Source organism: Meles meles, chromosome 7 (genome assembly GCF_922984935.1).
Source record: "Meles meles chromosome 7, mMelMel3.1 paternal haplotype, whole genome shotgun sequence".
Taxonomy (NCBI): domain Eukaryota; kingdom Metazoa; phylum Chordata; class Mammalia; order Carnivora; family Mustelidae; genus Meles; species Meles meles.
Window position 1 is genome coordinate 54,965,283 of NC_060072.1, and position 13,615 is coordinate 54,978,897.

Below are 13,615 nucleotides of genomic sequence, written 5' to 3' on the forward strand. Positions count from 1 at the left end.
AATTATCAATTGTTAAATAAAGGAAAGAAAGAATATTTTTAAAATGCTGGTAGAACAGCAGAAGCAGCAAGTCATTCTATTGGGGAATGGGGGAAACTGCAGAAAGGGAAAAATCAGGGAAGGTTTGTGACAAGGGGTACAATTCGAATCAGACCTCATTGAATAAGTTCAGTATATGTTCAAAGGGAGGAAAAGAATTCCAGGCAGAAAACAGCCTTAAGCAAAGGCACAGTGGTAGGAAAGTGTGTGATTTGGGAAAGCGAAGAAATCGCTATAGTTACAAGATAAGGTTCATGCAAGTAGAATAACTAGAAAGGCAGACTGGGCCAGATTATGTGGAGTCTATATTAACGCTTCTATAACTGTCAATATAGAAATCTATATTAACCATTACATAAATGTTAATATATAAAGATTATTCTGCCATTATGGAAAACATTCAAAAGACATAAAGCACTATCCCTTACCACTAAGGTGACTGTTCCAGTTCGACCAGGATTGGGGCATTTCCTGGGATGTGGAACTTTCAGTTTTAAAGCCTGCAAAGTCTCAGGCAAACAGGAATGAGTTGGTCAGTGTACTTATTACAAGAATAACCCACAGAAATTTGGCCACGATATCCCATAGTAACTCTGAAAATATAAGCAGTAATCCATTTGGTTTGTTTTTGGAAGGGAGACTCATTCAGTATCTTTAGATTCCCTGGTGCATGTCCTTCAGATTTCTGGCACACATGCCAGTGTTCATGTTCATGCTTATGTAAGAGAGCGAGCTACAGGTATCAGAACTTACTACATGTAAGTAGTGAGTGTGGAATGCACAGTGTTAAGATATTTATCTATAGGCCAATTACTGTCTTTATCCCCTTCTGAGGTAAAGACTAATCCTCTCTAACCCTATCTGTTTTTAGGATGAAATGTGAAAATATATGTATTTAATCCTTTATCTATATGAAAAAAATAAGCCACTCTCTCTTCTATCTGAAAGGATTGCAGAGTGATAAAGCCTTTGTGTTTTGTAGTCTTTTCTTGGATGTTATACAACAGAGATGTGGAAATGTTCTGAACAGCTCTTGAGCACTTGAAATGTGAGTGGTGAGGCCAGGAACTGAATTTTTTTTTTTTCATTTTACTTCATTTGTATTAACTTACATTAATATTTAACTAGCCACATGTGTGTTTTGACTACTGTGTTGGACAGTGAAGTTACCTAAGAACCACTTCATACCCTTTTACCTGGGCTGGAAATAGTGAAAATGTTTTTCAAACACTGAGAAATCTCAATCTCAGTTGCTGTAGGGTTCAAATTAGAGCATACTTACCAGGATCGCCAGAGTTTATTTATGAAAACAAATGTTTGGGCAGCTTAAATGAAGCCAAATAAAGAACTATTTCTGCCTTTGCCAAAGCAACCTATCTGTGATTAGCTTTAAAATATCCTTCTTAAGTAGTTAAGAAATACACATTTTATTTCCAACTCCAGGCAAAATTAAGGCTTAATGGTTTAATCAAATACACAGTATTCATTGATAGAATAATGATTTTCCCCTGAAATTTTAAGTTTACTGCTTTCAGCTTCACAGTGATGAATCAAGTCAGAGGGCTATGGTCAGAGATGATTATTTCTTAGAAGTGTTAATCTTTTAAAATGTTCTGATTTTTCCTGCATCTCAAATGCTCTCTTCTTTTGATCTCTCGAGTCTGCTCTGTCCTCACACTTTTCTTTTGCCTTTTGCCTATTTAAAATTATCAAATCATTCTTACTTAAAATTTTCAGAATTATGTCCTGAATTTCCTGAGATAACCACTAAAGAGGAGAGGTATAGTTGTTGTTGTTTTCATTTGTTTTCTTTACTTTATCAGTAGCTTTTGAATAGTTTGAATTTGTATTTACAGAACAAAAGCTGCCAGGGCTATCTCATTCCATTAAATGGGTCAGAGTAATAAGTCAAGAATATTACATAATCTAAAACAACATTCTAAGGTAATCAAAAAACTTTTAATGTCAGAATGAAATGGTCTATTTCAGCCTTTATGCCATCCACCCATCTTTCTCTTCTCTCTTCTAAAACAGACTTCTTGGGGCACCTGAGTAGCTCAGTCGCTTAAACCTCTGACCCAATTTCAGGTCAGGTCATAGTTTCAGGGTCATGGGATTGAGGCCCACATGGAGCCCTGCGTGGGGATCCAAAATCAGCACAGAGACTGCTTGTCCCTCTCCCTCTAGACCTCCCCCTGCTGCAAACATGCATGCAGTCTCTCCCTTTCAAATAAATAAAACTCTCAAATAAATAAATATATCAATAAATAAATGAAATCTTTTTAAAAATAAGACTTCTCTATGGATTTTTAACATTTATAATTGTCTTTTCACTTAGTGGTATTACTTTTTTAATTCACTTTTCACTTAGTGGTATTACTTTTTAATAAGAGAAACACCATTACACAGAAACACCAAAAGTTTCATACCATTGTTTCTCAGATCTATGTTCCTATGTGGTAGACACTATTGCTAGATTATTATGACATGATGATATATTTAATTCCAGTATTCAGACTAATAATTTTTCCAGTATATGACAATATCATATGCCTCCAACTCAGCATGACCACTAACTCTTATTTCCAAAACAAATAAAAACAGTCTCTAAATGAAGGATAATAGGATATCCTCCCAGTTTCCACTGTATTTCCTAAACTTTTTTAAAGGAGCTATGATAAAGCAAAAATTTAATAAAAATTATTACAGCAAGGTTAAGAAAATTCTATCTACTACCTTACTTTTTCTTTAAAAATGGTAAAAAAAATATTCAATTTTAATAACACCTTAATCCACCCTGAAAAACACTAGTGTTCTGCACAAGCGTCATTTGAAACTACTGGTTCAGACTATTCTAAGTTAAACTACATTTTCAGCTTTCAATTAGACTCTATCTAGGTGGTCATTAGGTCAGTTCCTAGCTGTTAGAGGCTTTTTTAAACAATAAAGCATAAATTGGAAAAACAAGATGGAGGGTGGAATCAAAACAATAAAACAAATCCTAGCCCAGATTCAAGTTAATTGAATGGTAAATATTCTAATTCTCTTTTTCACTCATTAGCTCAGAAATGCCTGGTTTGGCTGACCAGGTAAAATGCCAAAAATATAAACCCCCTTTTGGAGGGAGCCTGGCCAAGTGAGGGGGAAAACCCAGTTTTCTTAGAATAAACAATTATTTTATCCATTTTTCTAAACCTATATTCAGAAATGCAAATAAAATTAAGGATAAAAATTTTAAATAGGAATTGTCTGCTGCTTCCCCTCCTACCAAAACAACTATTAATATACAGTATGAAAGAGCAGTGTTCTGATGAATTATGCACCACTTTCCTCCTAACCTCACTATGCCCCCATCCACTGCCTACTTGCAGTTCCTCAAACAAATCATGGCTTTTTCCTTGCCCCAGATATATATACACATTTATAGCCCCCCCACCCCCCCCATGGCTCTTCTCCTCACTTTTTGTCAGGTTTACCTACCTGCCCCTAAGGTTTGCGTTTAAATGCCATTTCTTCAGGAAGTCATTTTACATTTCTTTCTACTACCCTATGGTTTTTCTTCATAGCACTTACAATTTGTAATTATTCCCACACAAAGTTATACCTAAAGTCTCTTACTTTCTAGACTGTAATTGAAAGCTCTCGGTTTTATCCAACACCCTAGAACAGTGCCTTGTACAGTTGGATCTAACACTCACCTTTTTTTAGTTGAATTAATACATAAATATTTTGTAAATTTGACTTAAATTAACAGGCAAGTGACAACAACGAGATTCCATAGGACTTTATCATTACGTGCCAAGCCCTCTACCTCCCTTCTCCCTATTGCAACTTAACACTCACTTGCATTCTTACTAGTCATGTGGTATTCTGAAGGGGCAAGAATCATTATTCAGTTGGATGACTAATCATGACCTCATAAGGATTCCAACTTCTACAGAATTGTCAACTGTCAGTCATCTTTCCTGCAGTAGCCTTCAGTGTCCCTCCCGGAGCACCCAGAGTGTTCTTTTAAAACCATAGATCACATGTTCAAGTACATTGTCATCACCCTGTTATTTTCTGTATTTTTAAATTGTTTGAGGCTACTAGCATCATCTAGAACCTCATACAAAAATGATGAGCTCATGATTTTAGTCACGCGGTACATGTACCATACCATCCTTCAGTGTAGTGTGACTGACACATTGAGCTTCTCTTTCTGGCTACAGCAGATTTTATATGAAAAAGAGATGAAAGATTCTAGGACAGGAAGGGAAAACGAAAGGAAACTACCACTTATTGAGCACATATGAGCCCAGTACTCTACAAATGTATATTCTTGTTCAGTCCTCACAACAACCCTGTGAGTAGGTATTATCCCTATTTCACACATGAGGAATCAGTTTTCTGACAATGTAGATTGTCTCTTGAATTTTTCTGTTGACATTAACTTCCATTTATTTACTTTTTTTTATTTATTTACTTTTATCCTCCCTATCGTAGAGATTTTGGCAGCTGTGTACAAGAAAAACCCTCCTTTACTCAATAAACATTAATTTAACTAATAAATTTCACAGTACATCAATAAATGATTGAATCAGAAACTACAATCCTTCTGTCTCAGATTGCGCCCTTTTATAACCCTTTCAAAGACCTTCTGGACTACTAAGCATTCTTTCTTGGCTTTCACATTTCCTACTTATTAAATACACACATAGTACATAGTACATTGAACAACACAGCGATTAAGTTGTCAACCCCTGCACAGTCAGAAATCTGTCTATGACTTTTGACTCCCCCAAAACTTAACTAGTAATAGCCACTGTTGACCAGAAACCTTACCAAAAACAGTCAACACATATTTTGTATGTTCTATATATTACATACTGTATTCTTATAATAAAGTAAGCTAGGAAAAAATCATAAGGAAGAGAAATACATTTATAAGCCTGCACTGCATTTATCAAGAAAAAAAACTCCATGTATAAGTGGACCCACATAGTCAAACCTATGTTGTTCAAGGGTCAACTGTATATTCCTAACAGCCTAATGGACTCTCTTGGCTCAGTCTCCCTAGTTTTATGGGGACCAGGAAGCTAGTCTGATGAACAATAACTGGCGAACGTTGTTAATCATGAAAGGACCCCTCCAGCTTCGAGTTAAAAGTAGTACCAGCAGAGTTCACTTGTCTCGTAGATCAAAAGAAGCCATCTCTCCCTTATCTATACCCACAAGGAAACTTGGAAGTTTTCCTTCGTGGTCCTCCTCCAGTCCAGCATGAATGGACCAGGGCTGAGGAACTTCATCTCCTTCCTCCACCCTCTGTTTGAAGGATGACCCTGGTCCATGTCTGTACTCTTGAACAAAGAGAACCTTTGATTTTCTTTCTCATCATATTCTTTAATGGCTCTCTATTCCCTCAGTTGACTCCAACTTCTCTGGATCCTATAATAATCTAGATAAAAGCATGCTTCAAGTGGACACCATCCTGTGGTGGGAGGATCAGCTTATTTGTGCAATGCCAGACAAACATTGTAAATCTCTAAGACTTGCTTTGTAATGGTACCAGCCACCTCATCTACCGTGGGTCTCCAGGGTTGGGACAGCAGAAATGAAACTCTCCTTCTCAGTCTCCAGGGTAAATGGAGTGTAAAGCCTCATCTAGCATCATTTCAGGTATCTAGGGAAATGTGTAGGGGAATATCCTATTTCTCCCTTTATGTCCCACTAGAAAGCTATTCTCCGTTCTTGAATGAATCCATCCCAATAGTATGCGATCACCCGTAAATGTTTCTTTCCCCAGGATCTTTAGAGGATGCTGTAGCTGTAGGAGAGGCTGTCCACGCTGATTCCTGCCACAGCTGCATACAGTTCAGGCACCACTAACTCAGGTACTTGCAACACAGCTTTGTCATCTGCAGTTCGAGTGGCGATTTCTACGCGTGAGTGCAGCTCTCTCAGTGAAGGGCGGCTCTCCTCACTCCAGCGCCAGCAAGACTTCATAAGACCATACCTGAAAGGGAAATAAGAGAAACTGGCTTCCTTGACAAGGCAGATGTTTGAGGAACGTGTCTCTTCTCCTTACAAAGCTTAACAACAGTAGCAACAAATTCTGCAGTTTTCATCTCCTCCTCATTGTCCTCTCCTGTTCTCCCTGGAGAATAATATTCCTTCTCCTCCTCTAAGTATTAAGTCACTTAATACCATCTTCTTATCAGGGTCCTTTTTATAAGAAGAACGACTGAAGTTTTCTCAAACTAGAATCAGTATGACAGAACAGTGTTGTTGATTTTTTTTTTCATTCTATTGCCCAAAACTCTGAGAACTGAAGTGTTCTCATCCTTTAGATGTACTAACTTGTAGCATTCCAGACCACAGCTATAAGGTATCTCCCAGTAAAAGTTACCTCACAGCCAACAAAATAAGAAGCTTTGGAATAATATGATTCACACGAATTTTGAATAATCTAATTAATTAGATGTTTCCTTTCATTAATCCACATCATTGACCTCCTTTATTACTTAGCTTCTCCAAGAAATTGCCTTAATCTAGATAAAGTACTTACCCACCTTTAAGCTGTCTTTTCTTCAATCCAGTTTACAAAGAATTAATAATGTAGTCTGTTACCAAGCACTTCTTGTCACGTCTTATCCTTCTCAGGAACCTACAGTGGTGTTCCACTCTCTGCTATGTAAAACTGACATCCTACCTGCTAGCTTTTCTTCCTCAGAGACCTAACATTGCCTAACTGAATGCCTCGCCTCCAGCCAAGTGAGTGTCTTGCTATGCCTTAGATGTTAACACCCCATCTTTCTTCACCCCATCTAACTCTGTCTTTGCTCATGCTATGCCTTGAGCATCCTGTTGATGGTCATCATTTCCTACAGGTTTGTTTTAGATCTCAATTCTTCTAGGCAACCTTCCATGATAAGCCTCAGTCCACACTGAGTTTCCCACACTCTTTATTGTTGTACAATGAGACTGTGTAAAAGATGCTAATTTAATAACACTTAGAAACATTTAGCAAGAACTTACTTATTTTATTTATAAGGCATGGTAGTGGAACTTGACATGCATTATTTTATTTTGCCCTCACACTAACTTTGAGGTAGGATTATCATTATACCTATTTTAAGATAAGTAAACAATGTTCAGTAAAGTAGCAGGACTAGAAGTGAACATGGTCTTTTTGACCCTATGACGTGAGTCTGAGCTTTTAATCCTTCTCTTATGTTGCCTCCCACTTTATCTTGATTTTCAGGTTGTTTTAGGCGTCCACATATTAAATTCTTCAAGATTAGATACTTTATTGGTTGTCCCTTCCCCCAATTACTTTATTGGTTGTCCCTCTTCCCAATATAAAGGACAGATTTTTACACATAGAAAAAAACCTATAAGAAATATTTTTCAATAATCATTCCAGTATACCCAGATAGTATGATTATACTGTATCCATGCTTGTGTGTGTGTGTATATATATATATATATACATATATAAAATGTATACAGTTTTGATATTTAACATTTCTAATCTGCTCGATACAGTAACTATTTATTGGTCAGGAACTCTGGTGATGGAAATTTATCCTTTCAATGCTGAAGAATTTTAAAATAGCAATAATTTTATCAGAAACTTATAGTAATATATTCTCCCCTGACTTCTTACAAATATTTTAACCATTTCTTATATTCTATAACAATCCCTTTTTGTAAATTACAGGTTATTAAATTCTGTGTATACTTTTTAATTTTTCCATTTTCTGCCTCTGCACTGGCTCATCAGCTGTTCCCCTTCTACTGACATTATTAGATACTCCTTCTCCCATCTTTCTAATTTCTTCCTACCCACCTTCTTCTTGTTGGCTTCTAGTTTGCTCAGAACTGGAAAAACAGTCAACATTTTTTAAAAGTTAAAGCTAAATAAGAGCCAGTGCATAACTGTAGAGCAATGGATTTTTTGGCAGTCATATTAGAACTGAGGCGGGCGGCCTCTGATACTGACATTTAGATAAGCAAAATACTACCGTATTTACATTGGATCTGGTCCACTTCTTACCTATTTTAGAAGCTTCTGGAAGAACTAAACTTTATCAATTTAGATTCCTAATATAGTCTTCAGTTGTTGCTTCAACACTGTGTGTGTATATGTGTATACACACACTTATACATATATATGTATATAACATATGAGCAGATGTATGTTACTGCATAGGTTTGTATGTAGTCTATTAGGCTGTATATTAGCACATAGGGCAGCTAGGGATTATCTGAGCCACTCTAAAAGGGTGCAGTTGATGAGGATCAAAAATGAGTTGTAATGAGAGAAGAATAGACCCTAAAAGCCACTTACATGGTATGTGTGCAACTACTGGGTCTCTTCATGATCTTCCTTCGTTGGAGATATTGTAAGATGCTCGTAGGAGGGACTTCAGGATATGGTGGTGCTCCTGTTGGTATGGAAAAAATGAAAGTAGCAAGGGAACTTTAGGTCCTCTAGAATATGAACTATAACATGACTCTTTATCCACCTGGGCTAACTGCCTGCAAATGGTAGGGCCAAAGGAAAAATGTTAGATACAATATAGTTGCTCCCCGGTGATCAAGTAAGAATGTAGCGTAGAGAGTTTGGGGGTTTTAAAAAAAAGTGTTTAGGAGGGAAAAAATACTGGTAATTTAGGGAAATGTTGAGTCTTTATAAAAGTAACAGAGAAAAGTGAGAGATGAGACCGGCCCTCCACTCCCCAAATGTGGCAGAGTACTGCATTTTCTCTATCAAATGGGTAATTAAATTTAAGGACAACATATTTATGTTCATGCAAAGTCATTGTTGGAATTATTCTTTGGATTTTCAAACCTCTTTTGGAATTAGTAAAGTGTTGAGGGAAAGAAAGAAAATAAAGTTAAAAGGAGTAAAGGATTTCATGTCAACCCAGTTCAAACCTCAGAGATCATACTGAAACCTCTTCCCATAGCATATGTCATCCCCACCGCAATAAAGATACTTTATATTTGCATACAGGCAGTACTTTAGGGACCCTCCTTACCTAGAGTCACCATCTCATAAAGCAGGATCCCAAAGGACCAGCTGTGAAATAAACAAAGCCATTTACTTAATTTCTATTTCTTCCTTTCCTAAAGAGAGTACTTAAACTATCAGGGGCCTTCGTAGGAACCATATAAAGGCAACACAGGGGAATTGAAGGTGTCTCATAACATAAAGTAATTAGAAAGCATTAAAAAGTATTTCTGTTCAATCCCCATCAAGTCTAATCTCTTTTCAGAGTGGTTGTATGTCTCCTTTCTTCTGTATTTCACATTAATGGATGTTTATTATAAATTGCTAAATTGTGGGTGTGTGTGTTTATGAAAACACACAAACACATCTACCCAAACATGAAGAAACTACTTTCTGCATCTTTTTCATCCTTTCCATTCATTCCTGCTGAAATTCTAGCCTTTATTCTTAGCACAAGTCCCAGTGAGGCTTATCATTTATCTACTATTTCCTCAATAGATCTAACTGCCCAAACCTAGGAAAAATATTAACAGAACAAGCTTCCACATAACAGAAATAGATATTTGTCAGAGCAATATGACTTAAGACATGTTAATTTCGCTATTCTATAATGTCACCATTAAACAAGCAATATTTCCCAGGTAAGCTTATTATTCCCAGACCTCTACTGGAAAGCAGATGTCAGTTAAGCAGCAATGGAAATCTCTTAATTGACTCACCATATTAACTGATGTTCTAAATTTCCTCTGCTGCTCATGAAATTCATGCTAGTAAGATATTATATGTTACATCTATGTGCTTCTCCAAGCTGCTGAATTATATGGTTACCTAAAGTCAATTGTTATTCTTTACAGTACTATATCATCAGATATATCAATGTAATTATGTAACCAATTAAATATAAATGCAAAGAAGTATTAGCTCCTGAAAACTAGGCCGATTGCTTTGAAAGTATACTATAAAAATGCACTGCTAAAAAGAAAGGGTTGCCAAATTGTGTGGGTGAGCCAACAGTAGAAAATTGGAAAAAATAATAACCAGCAGCAGCAGTCAAATTGCTTTACCATTTTTTTCAGATTTTTCACTCAGAATCATCCCAAGCTGAACCCCAAAATTAATGTGTTATGGATGCTATTTATACACAAAATACAATGTATAACTTCATTTAGCAGGTCAATCCTCATAAAAAAGGCTTTGGTCTTCCCTCAAAAGATCAATAAATATATATTTCCTTTTCATTTTAATAATTTCTGGTTTAATCGAACTTTTGATTAAGTGGACCCACCTCCTTCAGAGAAGAGGGACTCTACTAGATTAAGTCCTTGGATATTGGTATGAAGAACCTTTTCATGTTTCTTTTCTCTTTCCTAATTAAAACTGCTAATCTAATACGGAAGGAATACTTTAAAAGGCACTAGAAAGGATTGCAGTCAGATGCCAAGTATGAGCTCTGTCACAAAACACATATTTCTCCTGGAGAGTCTGTCTGACTTCTCAGTAGAGATTTCACAGATAGACATAACCGACAACAGATGCAGTCATGGTCAGGAACTGGAGGACACCTAGGTCAAGAAGGGAAGAAGTCCAAAGGGCAGCAACAAACCGTACACATCTCCTCTGATGCCAGCTGGTCTCAGCAGAAGCCGTTCTGGGGCAAGCCACTTGAGAGGTACAGTGTGAGTAGCTGGGATGGCCCCTCGAGCATGGGCTTCATAAGCCAGGCCCAGTCCACAGAGCTTGGCAGTAAGATCACTTTGGATCAGGATATTCCTAGCTGCCACATCCCCATGGAACAGATGCTTATCCTGGAGAAATTCCTGTCAGCATAAGATCAAAGATGGATCAGCTGTCTGAGGTCATGGCTCCAGTCAAAGACAAGAAGAAGCAGTCCTAGGAATCCTCAAAAAGACAAGGACATTTCAGCTTTCAACAAGTCTCGTTGTTGACAGATCACTTCCAAATCACCACAATGAATCAGACATTTTTGCATTATGGTTAGGATTACCAAACTGAGCAAATAATCCAAATAGCATTAATACTGGGTTTGGACCTTATGATCACTCATTCTGTGTCAAGGTCTGACCCCTGCCTGAGTTTACATTTCTCTTGGATGTGTTCCAGCTAGATCCTGGAAAAGGAAACAGGTTTCAAGTATCTAGCAGCAGTCCCCGAAATAAGATAATACATACAAAGTGAAATTGAGTGTCATAATAATGAATTTAATACAGAGCTTTATATCATCTCATTCTGCCCCTAAAATAAGAAGGTCAGGTGAGTTAGGGAAGTATCTTTCAGATAAATCTAAATGATTACATAAGGTCACACACTTTCAAGTGGTAGTGACCACAACTGGGTATTCTAATTCATAGGAAGTACTACAAATTCTGCTAATAATTCTCAAGCCAGCCTACAAATCAGAATTGCCTGAGAGCTTTTTTAAAACATATGATTTTTGGCCCAGGTTTACCTAGCCAAAATCTAGGAAGAAGGACCTTTTAATCTCTATTTTTAAGAAGTATCACAATGATTCTAGCACAGCCAACGCATTTGAAAGCCAATGCACCTGCATGACACGGATTTGCTGGAGTCATTTCCCCAAACATGAGGCTATTCAAGGCATAAGAACTTGAAAAGCTATACATGACCAAAGAGCTAGAGATTGAGGTCTATGATTGCTAAACAAGAATAACATACATACATACATACATACATACATACATACATAAAAGGTTAAGATGGTCATTTCCAGTCACTGATGTTAAAGGAAACAGTACCTAGCAGCTTTCTGTCCCTGGTGAGGTGAGGTTTTAGGACAAAGAGATTATACTGTCATGAGAAGAATTAAAGAATGTAATGACTTTGAGGTTGTCAAAGTAAGAAAAAAAATAGTATGACAATGCCTTGTAACTGGTAACCCAGACCCGTGATCAGTGCATCCCTTTGGGGAACCACTGCAATTGTGGCTCAGAATATGAGATATGCTGTATCCTAACACCCTAACTTTATCAGGGGAGCATACCCACTAGGCCCTCCAAACACTGTGGATAATATTCATTTCTACACTGTGGATAATATTCATTTCTACGATGTGCTCTCTCCTATGCCATGAGAACTTCCGCTGTTAACTACTCCTCTTTCTCACCTCACGGTTTCTTTTCTAAGCCTTCCCAGATTTCATTTAGATCCCTGATACATTTCACACCTCAAGGAGGTGAGATATATCAACTACCTAAAATAGTAGGTTCACAGAGCCTGATTTTCTATATAGTAAATGCTAATTTTAAGCACAGTTATCTAAATAACTTCATAGAAATAGTCATCTAAATTTCCTAATTCTGGTAAAGGTACATTATTTTTTCTCTTAAACCCTTTAAACCCTATTTTTCTCTTACCTCTTTATTTAATTAAGTTGGTTTAGAATGGAGGCTTGATCTCACTGTTGCCCCCTTTTATTTCTTCTTTTCCATTTGTTTGTTGTTCTTTTTAAAGTATGTGTATTTCCTCAGAAAGGCAAATTAGAGAATCGATTCCATTTACTATAGCACCAAGAACCATAAGATAACTGGGAATAAACCTAACCAAAGAAGTAAAGGATCTGTACTCAAGGAACTGCAGAACACTCATGTAAGAAATTGAAGAAGACACAAAAAGATGGAAGACCGTTCCATGCTCTTGGATTGGAAGAATAAACATTGTTAAAATGTCTATACTGCCTAGAGCAATCTATACTTTTAATGCCATTCTGATCAAAATTCCACCGGTATTTTTCAAAGAGCTGGAGCAAATAATTCTAAAATTTGTATGGAATCAGAAGAGACCCCGAATTGCTAAGGAAATGTTGAAAAACAAAAACAAAACTGGCGGCATCACGTTACCCGATTTCAAGCTTTACTACAAAGCTGTGATCACCAAGACAGCATGGTACTGGCATAAAAACAGACACATAGACCAGTAGAACAGAGTGGAGAGCCCAGATATGGACCCTCAACTCTATGGTCAAATAATCTTCGACAAAACAGGAAAAAATATACAATGGAAAAGAGACAGTCTCTTCAATAAATGGTGCTGGGAAAACTGGACAGCTATATGTAGAAGAATGAAACTCGACCATTCTCTTACACCGTACACAAAGATAAACTCGAAATGGATAAAAGAGCTCAACGTGAGACAGGAATCCATCAGAATCCTAGAGGAGAATATAGGCAGTAACCTCTTCGATATCAGCCACAGCAACTTCTTTCAAGATATGTCTCCAAAGGCCAAGGAAACAAAAGCAAAAATGAACTTTTGGGACTTCATCAAGATCAAAAGCTTCTGCACAGCAAAGGAAACAGTCAACAAAACAGAAAGGCAACCCACGGAATGGGAGAAGGTATTTGCAAATGACAGTACAGACAAAAGGTTGATATCCAGGATCTATAAAGAACTCCTCAAACTCAACACACACAAAACAGATAATCATATCAAAAAATGGGCAGAAGATATGAAAAGACACTTCTCCAATGAGGACATACAAATGGCCATCAGACACATGAAAAAAAGGCTCATAATCACTAGCCATCAGGGAGATTCAAATTA

The 13,615-nt window shown here is 37.0% G+C and overlaps 1 protein-coding gene across 16 annotated transcripts in view; it reads right to left on the reverse strand.

The window, feature by feature from the left end:
• Positions 1–47: 47 nt before the first annotated feature.
• STYK1 (serine/threonine/tyrosine kinase 1) overlaps positions 48–13,615 on the reverse strand; it is a 46,279-nt gene continuing 32,711 nt past the window's right edge. For 14 of the 16 annotated variants that reach the window (XM_046011922.1, XM_046011919.1, XM_046011916.1 and 11 more), the window contains 4 exons: positions 10,646–10,854; positions 9,066–9,106; positions 8,372–8,468; positions 48–6,034 (listed from right to left, as the gene is read on the reverse strand). In XM_046011922.1, coding sequence (XP_045867878.1) covers positions 5,830–6,034; positions 8,372–8,468; positions 9,066–9,106; positions 10,646–10,854 — 552 coding nt within the window. In that variant the 3' untranslated portion in view covers positions 48–5,829. Of the gene's footprint in view, positions 6,035–8,371; positions 8,469–9,065; positions 9,107–10,640; positions 10,855–13,615 lie in introns of all 16 variants that reach the window. The other 2 variants (XR_006819624.1, XM_046011913.1) reach the window with 2 other exon arrangements.